Source organism: Toxotes jaculatrix, chromosome 13 (genome assembly GCF_017976425.1).
Source record: "Toxotes jaculatrix isolate fToxJac2 chromosome 13, fToxJac2.pri, whole genome shotgun sequence".
NCBI classification, from domain to species: Eukaryota; Metazoa; Chordata; class Actinopteri; family Toxotidae; genus Toxotes; species Toxotes jaculatrix.
The window spans coordinates 13,012,074-13,026,718 of NC_054406.1; the positions used below are offsets into that span (position 1 = coordinate 13,012,074).

General features: G+C 40.1%; 1 protein-coding gene across 2 annotated transcripts in view; it reads left to right on the forward strand.

Annotated features, from left to right (window-relative positions):
* vps50 (VPS50 EARP/GARPII complex subunit) overlaps positions 1–14,645 on the forward strand; it is a 97,393-nt gene that overhangs the window by 22,999 nt on the left and 59,749 nt on the right. For both annotated transcript variants that reach the window (XM_041053206.1, XM_041053207.1), the window contains exons 6-11: positions 1,407–1,477; positions 2,168–2,285; positions 3,143–3,178; positions 3,585–3,667; positions 10,406–10,448; positions 12,940–13,038. In XM_041053206.1, coding sequence (XP_040909140.1) covers positions 1,407–1,477; positions 2,168–2,285; positions 3,143–3,178; positions 3,585–3,667; positions 10,406–10,448; positions 12,940–13,038 — 450 coding nt within the window. The remainder of the gene's footprint in view (positions 1–1,406; positions 1,478–2,167; positions 2,286–3,142; positions 3,179–3,584; positions 3,668–10,405; positions 10,449–12,939; positions 13,039–14,645) is intronic.

A 14,645-nucleotide genomic window follows, 5' to 3' on the forward strand; every position in this document is an offset into this window, starting at 1 on the left:
AGGCTAGCAGTTTTTACTGTGTTTTTAGTGTTTATGCTAAGCTATCTTCTTGCTGTAGCTTCATATTTAGTCTAGAGACATTTCAAACTATTCCTTTAATAAATTCAAAGTTAATGATAGTGTAAGTTCAGAAAGAACAGTTTCTAGGTTAAAGTAAATGAAGCAAAAGCAGTTTATTGATCTTTGTACTTATATGCTGTTAGCCTTCTTAAGTGTTTATGAAATATTTGCGATTAGTTGTCATGACATGGAAATGTTGTGTTTTCAACAGTTTAATTTTCTCCTGCCCAGAGCAGAAAAGCATAAGACTCGCATGGTGCATGTCCCCTCAGAGTAAACCCTGGCTATTGAATCAACCCTTGCAAACTGTTCTGAGAGCTTGTCAAGGTCTTCGTCAACACTTGAGATCATGAGGGCAGATTGCTTTGAAAGGGATCATTGATCTCGTACCCACAGCTGAAGTGGCACTTTGTCGTTGTTGTTGTTTATTTTATTGCCGTTGAAAATGAATTTCCCCAGTCTATATTCTGTTGGTAAAAGGTTGTTTTATCTCTGACAGTGTTATGACTTTTTGTGAACACTGGACCTCTTTCCTTTTTTTTTTTTTTTTTTTTTTTTTTTTGCAGATGCGTGATACAACATTAAAAAAATAAGATCAAAGAACGAGCATCTCCCACCTCAGGCATGACATCTGGCAGATCAAAAAAATAAAAACACAAAGAGGACAAGAAAAGTCAAATTTGTAACGGTGATGCAATTTGCCCATTGGTCCTTCTTTGGCTTGGAGTGTTTGTTCTCTGCAGAGGTCACTCAAGTGGTATAATAACTGAACTCAGAGAGCAGAGTGTTCATTGATCCTTTTCTAAAAGCTCTGAAGAAAGGAAAGTTTTATCTGATTTTTTTTATTTTTTTTTTTGTGTGTGTGTGTGTTTTGAAACTTGTTCTCTTGAACTGTCTTACTCTTTGGCATTGATGATACATGCCTTACCCTAATAACACCATCTATAATGTCTATCTTCACAAATTGCCCACAGCAGGATGCATCTTAGAGAAGAGTGCTCTAATGTGTGTGTGTGTGCGTGTGCATGTGTGCGAGAGTGCAAGCGTTGTTATTTCAGTTTTATGTGGTGAAAGTGATTTGCTCGGTAAATGGTATAATGACATATCTCATTGACAGCTCTGTAGATGAATGAAAAGTTTAACAATCTTGGTGTCTTATGGATGTTACAGTAATTGAATGTGTTTCCGGGGCTGTTTCTCAGCACTAAATAGATATTTAAGCAGTTTTAGTGTCAAATAGTTGGTAATTCCTCAGAATCTTAAACATTGATTTAACTAATGTTCCAGTGTTTAATAGATAAAGTATACTGCTTTATGTTTAACACGAAATTGGGCCTTGTTCACAGGAATTGGAGAGAGTGACGGCATTGCAGACCAACCTGCAGCTGGCAGCAGTCATTTGCACAAACGCAAGGAGGTAATATTGGTCTGTTACATGCTGTATATTCACTAAATGAAATAGCTCCTCAAGCTGCATCTTCATACGAAGTGTTTTCCACATACCAACTGAGATAACTGTTCCTTCCTTTCATTTATTCTCATTCTGTTAAAATGGTCACAAATGACAAATGGTTGCGTCTTGTCGACCCTTGAAATGAAGGAGCGATCAAACACATGCCAATATACATAATTCTCTCTGTTCTACAATATGTTAGTCCTTTGTTTATTGGGCTTGTAATTATCTTGTGGGTGATAAAACAAGAAAATTTGTCTTGGTGTTTCTAAAACTTTATACTGGATATTGTAGTGCACTATTTCCCTCGGCCCTATTACTTATGTAAATTTGAGGGCAGCCTGCATGTGTCTAAATCTGAAATATCAAAAGCTTAAATTATTTATGGCAGTGATTTGTCCAAATATGGAAGTTTCAGTACAATGAGCTTCTGGTGCTGCCACCTTTGCATTAATTACAGCAATGACCTCTGTAAAGACACCAAGACCATATCTGTGTATGTATTTTTCTGGATATACAGTATAGTTACATCTGTCATTTACAGACTATCCACTACTTAGTACTTTGTTCTACTAGTGTCTCAATTTAAAGATGTAGTAATATAAATGTATGTTGATCTTATATTCTCCCTGTACTTTGACATTTTGTTTGTAGACAACTCAGTGTGGCGAAGGAGGGCTTCACAGAGGCCAGCTTGGGTCTGCTGGCCAATCAGAGAAGGCGACAACTGCTGACAGGCTTGCTCAAGTCGCTGAGGACCATCAAGACTCTGGTAAAATTTACACACACAGCGTTCACATACAGAATATTTTGTTTTAAACTGCATGTTGCTTTAGTGCCAGGGGAGACCAGTGTTTGGCCACGAGGACCAGAGAAACATCTGCTTGCTGAAGTATCCTAAAATAGTCCCAAGTAACTGCATGCTTTTTGGATCTGTGAGCTAGAACCCTGCATGGATTATTATTGTCGTTTGGATCAACTCCAAAACGAAATTAGTACCTGGCAACATGGCTTGCCACGCCCTGCACAGATTGTTCTAGCATTCAATGTGATGCCTGTTTAATTAAATGAAAGCCAACTCTATTTGTGAGGGATAAAACTCAGGCAGCAGCCTACAAGCTATCCTTTGAATTGATTTTATAAAACTACTATTTGTGTTAACATACCTTTCTGTACTACAAGTCATGCTTATTTATGTACTGTTACATTTTATTAATGTGTATTTCTGACCTGCAACATAAATCATGCATGCTGTGGAAAGTTTTTAATTTCCCTGTCAATGTTTTTTTTTTTCTTTTTTTTCTTTTTTTTTTTTTGGGAGTCTGACCCACATTCTGCAAGACTCTACCCTGAGCTGTTTCTGAAACACTGTGGGACATGTCTCCGTTGTGAAATAAATCAATGCAGTGTACAATAATCATCACAACTGTTCCTCAGCACTGTTTATAATTAAACCATACATGCTCTGTTTTAATCATTTCTTAATTTGCTTTGATCATTTGCTGTAACCATTAAGAGATTTTCCCGACATTGTCACAGCAGGAAAACATGTAACTAATGCTGAACTAGTTCCTTAATATTGTGGCCTGTTAGTGATTTGATGTTGTATTCCTATTCTTCCCTTCACAGCAAAGAACAGATGTGAGACTCAGCGAGATGCTTGAGGTATTGTAATCCACCCTACACACACACACTTGCAGAGAAATGTTCATAATTGATTTGAAAGGTCAAAAATCAGTAGGGATTCTGCAGTGAAAGCCAAACCCTCACAAACACGAGATGCCCCGACAGATGCCTATCTATTGTGAAGGTCAGCTGTGGCACATGGAATGGATTTGACTACCACTGAGTTTGATCCCTGGCGTTTTGGTGTGACACTTTTTCTATCAAATTGTATCAGGAAAAAAAAAAAAATACACAGGGAGGAACTTGCATGTAACACTTCATAATCCAGAATGATTAAGAGTTTAGTTTTGACATGGTATTTTTAAAATGTTTACAGACTACACTGTACACTAAACCTTTTTAAATTAAATAAATAGATTAAAGGACCTCACTTCTGTTTCTCTAGGAGGAAGACTATCCAGGTGCAATCCAGCTCTGTCTGGAATGTCAGGAGGCTGCCAGCACCTTTAAACACTACAGCTGCATCAGGTACAGTAAGAGCCGTTTGAAAGAGTGATATTTAGCTACATCCAAATGGCAATAGGCTCAGACTTCAGTTACTATGGCTGGATGGAACATTTTCTGATCTTTATTGATTAAAATGTGACATAAATATGATCATTATTAGTCTGATGTCAACTCTTATGTAGAGGAAACTAGGATGTTGGTCTCCTTTCAGCTGTAACTGTTTTCTTTGAAATGCAGATCAGACACAGTCATGTGTTTTTATTTATTTATTTTGTACCTTTTTTTTTTTTTTTTCTTCTCAAGGTTGGAATATCAAACTGTTATTAAGGGGCTTTTTATTTCCTCTTGTTTTGCTCAGTGCCATTGCCTTGTGGCAATTCCAAGGCATTGACTATGACGTCAAAGCGGCTTTCTTGAGTTTTTGCTATCTGCAGATGTCAGTGAGCTTTCAGCTTAGTAAAAAGTGTCTAAAGCAGGACGTTCTCAGTGAATATAAGCTTGCCACTGTTTTCTTTGAGACGTTTGAGACTGATAATGTTTGGAGCAACTTTTGAATGCAGCTGCCAGCTTTAAGCACATTGCTTATCTAAGGTGGCGAATGACCTCAGTTCTAAAGTAGTTGTTGGATTGAATGGTATGGACTTGTAACAAAGAGACACAGGCAGGGAAACATTAGGGTAACACAGTGATGTTTTTCATGCCCCCACATGACAAAAACAAGCATTTTTCTCTCTGCTGTCCTCTTTTTTTTTTTTTTTAAATTAAAGAGCCAGATCTGAGGGTGCTACAAAAAACAAGGGTGAATTGAAGGTTATTGTGTATCAGCTTCTGTATGTTAGATTGCTCTCCTGAGCACAGAGGGAAAGATGTTGAATACCCGAGGGGGGAATCATCTCTGTCCCTTTGATTTCCTGTGTAATTGTGCCCAATTTGTGGCACTAAGTGGGTGCCTCAGTATGTATCGATTGATTGATTGATCAGGGATGCGCGTCATCGCTGGCTTCCTCCCTCCTCCTGCGACAACATGCACGGACCCAGACAGAATATGTCATGAAGAGGTGTGTGGGAACTAACTTCTTCACCTGCTCCCAACACACACCCACGCAACAGAAACAGATCATCTGTGTTTCGGCTAACGTTTTCAAACAGGGTGCGTGTGTGTGTCTATTTGTGAAGCAGTCTCCAGTATCAGAAAAACTGAGAGTTACACCATGTAAACACGATCTGTGGAGGCTCACTTCCAGCACCGTAACCTGAGGGTAGAGATGGTATAACATCCGACTAATGCATGTAACACATCATATAGATACGGACCTTTTAAACAACACTGAGATTCTGCACCTTTACATATAACCCCATGAGGCGCCATCTTTGTTTTCTGTTATCTTTTTCTTTTTGTTTCAAACAAACTTCTTGATTTGGGAAAAAAAAAAAAAAACACAAAAAAACCAAAAAAAAAAACATCTTTGTAAACTTTCAGTAACCAACCTTGCAGGCGTTGTCAACACTTCCTGAGGTGATAACGTCAACAGTAACACCCAAAACATTACCAGCAGAGCAAAAGGGTTTTTTTGCTGTGATAATGCCATTTGAGTGGCAGTGTAACTGCTGGGAAATTGTAATCAATAAGGCAATATATTATGCACAAGGGAATTGTTGTGGTGCGGAAAGTTCCTCCCACCATTCCCTCCCACTCGCAGCTGCTGTTTATTTGTGTGGATATCACTTTTGTTTTCAGTGTCATTAATTTACCATTAATTGCCTTTCATGTCCGTGATGAGACTCTGCTGAATGTGCTGAGGTGGAAGTGTGCGTTATAGATCTGTGCACCATCAGAAAGAGAAGCCCTTTTAGCTTTCACTTTTATTACCACCATTGCCACTGTATTCATATACAGTTTGGTTGTGTAATCAAACATATGTTGTCACAGCTGGAAAAAAATAAGATTGCTGTCCTCACCAGTGCTTTCTTGTGCAATATGCTAATGCCACTTCTTGAATTTAGTAGTTTTTAACATTGCATTGATCACAGATCTGTGATGTGTAAAACTGTGCTTAGGCTCTCTTCCCAAAATTGCTAGAACCATGACTACAGCATTGCCCTCTATGAGCAACTATTGCAAGTCTGTTGCACTTGGACTTAACCTTGTATAAAATGCTTTTCCGTACACTGCTGAACGTCCTACATGGAGGCTTTGTTTCATGCCTGCCCTTCCTTCGTCCCTGTCCCCAACCTTTTAAAACTCAATATTGCTTTCCCAACAAGGCACTTACCCAGCCTCATGCTCCGTCTGAGTCCATTTTCATCAGGCAGCCCACATGGCCCAACTGTTGGGCAGCTTAAGACCCCCATATGTCAGCACAGTGTTGATAAATTGTGATCTCTGCTGTGGCCTTAGAATAGCACAGGTGTGATTTAGCTTGGAGCTCCTCTGTAGCATTGTGAGCCCCACAATAAATATATAATAATAGCAAACAGGTTTTTTAGATTATGGATATGATGCTGAGATGGTTAGGTTTTAAATAAATACATTTTTGTCATGATTTTGTTCACATTCAGAACTCCTTCACAAGTACTCACATGTTGTATGTTCTGCTAAAAAAATAGAGAAATGCAGAATATATTGTTTAATACAGAATGGCACCTTTCTTCACTTTGTAAGTATTTATTTCGGCTACAACCAAACATAGACTGGATTTCACCTGGGCTGGGTTATTCCAGGTGAATCTCCTCCAGATTTCCACTTCATTTAATTGCCATCTTAGTATCGAGGGAGCTGGTTCGTTCAAGCGTTCAAATCTATTTGAAGGACAGGGCGGTTTAGCTGCATGTTCGAGAGGAGTAAAGTGTAGGAGGAAGGGCAGAGGGTGTCTGTGTTAATGTCTGTGTCACGGTGTGTTTGCAATCTCAGACGCACAAACAATTCTGTGCAGGTTGCCCGACATGACACTGCAACCACTGTGTCGGTTCGCCAATTTATTCAGAGCCACCGTTCCTTCCTCTTTGGCTTTCTGCTTGTAGTATATGTTCTTTTGGAGGCTGGGTGATTGTGTCCCAAGGCAGACTTTTAAAGTCCTCCATATGTAAGAGTTGTAATAGTGTGTCACTTGTATTTGTGTTTACTTGCAGCACTGTAGAGATACATTTAAAAGCCCCCCTGCACTCACAACAACAGCAGGACGTTAGGACATTTTCAAAGTCAGGTTGGTTACTTTGGTCTGAACGACATGTTGTTTTGGGGGGTGTTTTTTCACTTTGACAGGTTTGCTTTCACACATCCAAAACTGGCTGAACCATGGTGCATTTGCCTGCCTCTCTGTTTGTCACTAAAATTACTTTTCCAGTTACGCTTGTATGCTTGTAAGAAAGAAGATGCTTAACATTTTCATCTTTGTTCATTTGCAGCCACGGCTCCTTTCACGATGAGCAGCAGTTAAGACAGGGTGCATTAATTATTTGGCAAACCTGTTTTAGTTAGACACGTTATCTCCTGTCCAAATGTTTGTATTTAATTGGATGTTCACTTAAGATACTGGATTGTAGTCAGTGTAACAGACATACTAATTGCAGCTTGTTCTTATTAGTGGGCAACCACATATTCCAAAAAAAAAAAAAAGAAAAAGAAAGAATGCAATACTCTGCCTGATAGTCTGCAGTGACATTTGCTGAAATATTTTATTTCTTGACTGTAGACTGTTTTCATATCTGGTGTAGTGCTGACATGAAGCAGACAACAGGTCTTCACTGTCATGTGAAACCCACTCACCTTCTTTGGACTGCATCCAGGTTTTACATGGACTCCTATTTAGAAAACAAACAAAGCAAAAAACGCCTTTGGTGTCATGGCCCATGTAACCTTTGGGCCCAAAGTCTGAACTACACCCATGGAGAAAGGGTCACAACTCTTCTAGTAAACATTACATTTTGTACGGGAGGAAAATAAGAAAACAATCAGTGCGCATTCTTCCAGTCTGCTGTGATCTACTTTTCCCCGTACTCTTCCCCTTAACCTCCCCTGCTTACGCACTTGCATAATTGTGGCTGCTGTTGTCCCATCTCACTGTGTTTCGCTCTTTGAAGCTCTTCCCCTGCCACTATGTTGCCTCTCTGCCTGCCTCGCAACACGACCACAGCAAAAATTGCATTCTCATAAAATCTGAGCATCCGGCCGACCCTTGAAGCACAGCTCACACTGACTATTTAGCGAGTCAGCAAGTCACTGTGGAGGGACTTGCCTTTAGGTCTCGCAGACACCTATTGCCAGTGATAATTGTGGTGGGTGGAAAAAAAGCCTCCCCAAATTTCTACGTAACTCTGCTTCAATCCTCTTGTTCCCTGCAGGGAACAGATTGTTAATTAGGTTTCTCTCCTCATCTGTTATTTATGTATTCTATCTGATCATGGAAGGGTGTCAGTATGTAGGGAGGAGCTGCATCAGTACATGGACACAATAACAGCAGGTGACCTGGGGTGGTGACTTTGAGTTGACCTCTTGTAATGTTATTCAGAAGCTCAGAGAAAGTTCCTGAAGAAGATCTAGATTCTTATTGGTCATGGATCCATTTTTGTGGCATTGAGTAATCTGGCTGGTCTTCCAGTCCCATTTTAACTACTTTAAACTTTGCTGATGCACTGTGAAGTTTAGCTTAGTGCTTATGAGGCATAATTGGAGTTTTGATGATGTGAAGGGGCAGATTATTGATCTGCAGTTTGATAGTTGGATAAGCGATCTCGTTTTGCTAGTTTTTAAAATGATACTTCAAACTTTTTGGGAACTGTTCCTATCTGTTATTTTCAAATAGCTGAACTATGCCTTTAATATGTGTGTTTTAGTTCTTTTAACCAGTAGGTATGAGTCACATTAAACCCCTGTTGCTTCCCAGTTCTTAATGTTTGTTAACCATTGTTGGGCGTCTGCCATGCTGTGAGGGTGACAGGTTTCTATTCTGGGAAACTGCAGTGGTCCACTTCACTCTCAGGTGTGTTATCCCATGAGTGTTTTTGTTGTGGGAAGGTGTTTCTTTCTCTTTTTTATTCCTCTCGTGTAGTCTTCCAGCACTGCTCATTTTGTTGTTCAGCTCCTTTTACTTTGCCACACTGCTGTGTGGGAGTTCACTAGAACGTTCTGTGATGAACAGGGCATTTATCCTGTTGGCCTCTGCTCCTCGGCTGTATCTCCTTAGTCTGGCTGCCAGAACTGTAAGCCTTTGTTTAGCGCTCTCCCGGGCCTTGCATATGGATATTCACATTCAGTAGCCAGGACCTGACATTGATCAGTTCACCTCTCTGTAGTTGAGCCAGCTTACTAACTTCTTTGTGTGTTTTCTTTCTCTTGGCTTCCAACTATGGTTTCCACTGAGGATGCAGGCTAAGACTTTCCTTACTGATCTTGTAGCGGAGAATGATGTTATCATTGCTGTGGCAAATGACCCCTCGTTTGATTCAGTTATGCTATGGTAGTCATGGAGATGGTGTATAGTCTGATGGTACATCAGTATCTTCCTCTTAACCTTCATTGTAGATGTCACATCTGGACCACATAAAAAAGGCGTTTGTCTCATTTCATATTCATCTGTCAGTTCACCCTGATCCACCTTACCTCATTCTTGTAGTAACATTTCCTTCATATTCCATCAGTCTCCAGAGTGTTACTGGACTGTTTTTCACTTGGTGTGGATTCCTGTCCTTTACTCATCCACAGTATTTCTCACACTCATACAAACACACACACACACAGGCAGACAGAAAAAGGGTTACAGTGCATCGAGTTTTGAAACGGCATGCTCATTTTGTTACCTGGTTTGCAAACGACCTGTGGGACTCAATCTGCAGTCTCCTCTCAGGTTCTCCCTCCTCCTCTTCCTCCTCGCTCTCCTCACCCTCTATCCCCAACTGAGGCTAAGATGCTTAATTAGCAATTTGTTAAGGACACTCTCTCCCTGGGGCGACTGCGGTCTCACAAGGCACAACATAAGAGCGGGCTGACCTGAAAAAGACCCCTAGCAAAGCAGGGACAGAGGCAGGGAAATGGTGGAACACAGGATGATTATGAATGGGCACGGCACAGAGGGAGTCGCAAGGGATTTGAATCGGTGTCTTGGGATGGGCACAGTAGTTGGAATTTCTGTCACTGCTTCTCAGCTTTTGAGTTGAAAGCGTTTCCCAGGATGTGGCAAAATCTGAGGACGCTTCTAGGAAGTGCAGGCGTTTTGTGTCTTGAATAACGTGGTGCATGCACACTAACACCGTTTATACACTGGATTCCATTGCAGGAATTGAAAAGGGACAAACACTTTGAAGCACAAAAAAACTTAACACTTCCTTTCTGAAAGTAATTATTCAGAAGCATCTGTCATATTTCTACCTTGTTGCCCTGTTTGTACAAAGGAGCAGAATTTCATTGGTGTTTGTTTCATATTCTGGTTGCTATAAAACATATTCACTTAACTGATTCACAGTAAAATAATGAAATGCATTTTTCATAACTGAAAGGTCAGAATCAATGTCATTTTTCTAGTAAAGAGGTGGTTACAGATTCTTAAATGGGAGAATTTGCTTGATTTTCTGTTTCAAATAATTGAAAATGGAGTATTTTTGGTATATTTTACTGTTGGTCAAAAAAAATTATGTATGTGCTTGAAACATAACTAATAGATAACTTAATGATGATGAAAAATAATTGTTAGCTGATTCCATATTCTGTTCCAGAATTGAGGAACTAACCCTCAGTAATCTCTTTTTTTTTTTTTTCCCCAACAGCGAATTGAATTCTAAACTACAAGACACGTTGGAGCAAATAGAGGTATGTGCTTCTCTGCTTTATCTCTAATTCCATTATTTGCGAGCGATATCAGTAAAGAGACTTTTGCTCTAACCTTGTAATTTTCCAGAAGCCCTCATCTGAAAGAAGCAATTTATACTTCATTTTGACATTTTGATAGTTTGGCTTTCTCATTCTGGGTCTGCCAAATATTGACACAGAAAGTCATTATTATGAGTGTGCAAGCACAGTAAATTATATCAGTTTCATCTCGGGCTGTGTTGTGGTACTTGTGTGTGATAAATGGTATGCAAAGCAATTTTCTCTGCACTGCTGCTGCTGCGCTTGAGTAGATTAATTACTTACAGTTTTGTCTGTACACAAGAAGTGGGCATGCATGTGCGCGCACATACATATCCATGCACCAAGGGGCTTCTTTGTTTTGCTGTCGGCGCGGGTTTGCAGATAAGCAAAGCAAAATTGTCTCAGTAAAGATATACAGCCCGCTCCAGAGCTATTGGAACGGTAAGGCCAGATAGTTTTAAAGTAACTTGAAGTAAATAACATCTAATATTTTGTTGTATATATTATATTATTATTATTATATATATTTGTTTGCAATAGCTGCACCAAGCCTGAGACCACCAGACTGTTGCATTCTTCCTATGTTGTGCTTTTCATGCCTTTCCTCTTTAGGTTCTTGTTCCTTAACCGGGGGTTTCTCCCTTCAGTCTCGTCTTCAGGAGGTGAAATGTGTTCCCTTTTGGGCTGCGGCCTGGTGACTGACCTGTCCAGTCTAAAATCTTCCACTACCCCCCCCCCCCCCCCCCCCCTCCCCCTCTGATGAAGTTCTTTTTGGGTCATTGTCTTGCTGCATGATTGCCCATTTAGTTTGGATGCACATCTCTGTAAACTGGCAGACAAAATGTTTCTGTAGACTTCTGAATTCATTCTGCCGCTGCCATCATGAGTTACATCGTCAATAAAGATTAGTGAGCCCATTCCAGAAGCAGCCAGTGCAAAGCCATGACACTACCTCCACCCTGCTTCACAGATGAGTTGTATGTTTTGGATCACAAGCAGATCCTTTCTTTCTCCACACTTTGGCCTTTCCATCACTTTGGTAAAGGTTAATCTTTGTCTCATCAGTTCATAAAACTTTGTTCCAGAACTTTTGCAGCTCGTCTCTGTACTTCTGTGCAAATTCCTGTCAGGCCCTGATATTTTTTACTGCTGATGAGCGGTTTGCATCTTGTGGTATGGCCTCTATATTTCTTCTCTCCTTCAAACGGTGGACTGTGATATCTTCACCCCTGCCCTGTGGAGGTTGGTGGTGATGTCACTGACTGTTGTTTTTGGGTTTTTCTTCACAGCTCTCACAATGTTTCTGTCATCAGCTGCCGTTTCTGTCCTTGGGCGACCTGTTCGATATCTCTTGCTCAGTACATCAGTAGTTTCTTTCTCTTCTCATTCCAAATTGTTGTATTGGCAATGCCCAATGTTTTTGCAATGGCTCTGATTGATTTTTTTTTTTTTTTCCCCTCTTTTCTCCGTTTCAAAATGGCTTGCTTTTCCCCCTTAGACAGCTCTCTGGTCTTCATGTTGTGGGTTCAAACAAAAAGTGCTGGGTTCAGAGTTGTTAAATATGTGTAGATCTAAGTAGCAGGAAATAAAAGTTGAATTCATCATTTGATCTGAAACCCAAGCATCTTCAGTGTACTACAAAGACATTGGCCTTGCTTTTCCTATAGTTTTGGAGGTGACTGCACTCCTATGAAGTAAATATAATGTGCACACAATCCATCCAGAGTGAAGACATTCTTTCCACCTCGACATGCTCCACACAACAGAGGTTGTGTTATTGATTGGTGTACTTGGCCTTGTGCGTGACATCCCTTTATTTTATATCCCTTCTTCTATTTAACACACATACATACACACTGCTGTTAGTATAGTGCTAACATGTTCCACTGTCCAGGTACTTTATAAAAAAAAAACTTAAATAATAATGATGAATAATGAAAACATTTGTATTCACTACCTAGTCATATTCACTACCAAGTTAACTGTATATAGATTGAATTATCGTAGAAAAGTTAGACAGTCACACATTCGGCCTCAGTCATTGCGTTATCTTCAAGTGCAGGTGTGAGAAAACGTGTGGTGACACAAGGCATTTGATCACTTAGCCTCTGTCAGCACCGTATTCTTTGAGCTCGGCTTAATGTGTCAGGGTTGTTACACATCCCTGTACTTCCTAACTTCCAACTAACCTTGTCTTACTTTCTTACCTCTCTTTTTTATCTCTTTGTCAAAGACACACACACACACACACATACACACATACACATACACACTAATACATATCCACCCACATCCACATCCAATTACCTGCCCTTGGCCTCGTGTGGTAGCTGTACATGTGCACATCTATATCTAAATCCCTGGTCTTAACGTTGATAATCCCTCTCTTTTCTCTTCCCCTCACTTTGCCCCTTCTTTCCCTTTGTCATCCATCTATTTCTGGCTCCAGGAGCAGCTTGATGTCGCCCTGTCGAAGACTTGTAAGCACTTTGATGTTTCGCACTACACCAAGGTCCAGCTGGCCTACACGCTCCTGGGCAAGACACAGGTCAGTGGTTCGACTCACGTACGGGGTCACGGGGAATGACTAAACATGAGTGAATGTGATGGTCCGCTTGTTGTCTTCACTTACTGCGTATGTCCTGTTATTTGCCTTTGTCTTTCTCTTATATGGAGATTTTCTTTGGGGAGGGTTGAAAGATAACGTCAGCATTTTTTCATTGTTTAAAAGTTTGTGTTGTTGATCTTGGCTCTTCCTCTCCTTAACTTTACTTCCACATTGTGTCCATTCAGCCACCAAAGTAGTTTCCTTACTTTCACGACCTTTCGCCACCATTTAGATTAGAAAAGTATCTTCCACAGACAGGCTGGTTAAACCATCACATAAAGCATAAGAATGTAATTTGTTTTAGTCAAGTTTCTCTGTCTTTTTTTTTTCCTTTTGCCTAAGTGGAGTGTTTTCACTCCAGTGAGTGAATTCAGGCTCTTCTCATCGGAGCAGAGATTATTTTAGGCTCTCTGGTTGAATGATTGAGGCTGCAGGGCACGCATGTCATCCTTTGTAATGAAGTTATTTCCTGCTTACTGTCAGTCAACAGACACCCACAGAAATCACCCACGAAATGAAATGTAATTCTCAAAAATAATTCTTGGATAATGTACAATAAGCTCTCAAAATATCAAAATGGCAGAGACGATAGAGTGAACAGATGAACTACATGTGTGTATTTGGCTTTTTTTTGGCCAGCAGTTAATCTGAAGCTGTAAAATCTTAATGCCAAGGAAAAAATCTTGTAGTTTCTGTTAAAATTGCCTGGGGAGAAATAAAATAGACTATAAGCTAAAGTGACAAGGATAATATCTTTTATTAATAGCTTCTTTCTTTCAGCCTTTGTTCCTCATGTTTGGAAAAACTGTTGATCTCCATCACAACCCATGAAGTCCAGAATCATCTCCATTATCTCCCTTAACCTTGATCTTTTTCTTGTGCCTTGACGCACATTCCCTCTTCCCTTTCTTGTAACTCTGATCTTTTGCTTGCTACTTAGGTGTAAAACTACTAATTATTTTCCTACCGCCCTGTACCAATGCTCTCTGCTATGGTACAAATGAGAATAATGAACTTTGTGCGTACATTATCTTTGTCATCCTTAAAAATTTCCTACTCCAGCAAGTAGGACAAACTGTGTGAGTGACAAGGAGGCTGCTATGTCAGAAAAATCACTTTCGGTCAAGTTTATATGGACTTTGTTATTCCGCAGATGCTCTTCCATTCCTTATTCAACACTTTAAGCCCTTATACCTCCTGCGCTGACACTCTGACACTCACTCTGAGCCTACAGGTGATGGTAATTAAAGTGTGCGAGGGTCCAGTGCTTAGGGGCTTATGGTGGATGTTGGGGCTGAGCCAGGTTTCACCCAGTGGATGTATGGATGCTTGCCAGTTAAAAATTGAGTTACACAGGGTAAATTAATGTTGTGCAAACATGGCATTTTACTTTAATTTCTCTGTACAGCTGTAATGTGTTGTGCAGCCATTGTAGTTTCCGTGAATTAATGGGAGAGACATTATAAAATCAAATTATGTCACCTTCTCCACATTACACTTGGCAGTACTAATGTTTGGGGGCTATTTGACAAGTTATGATACAGACT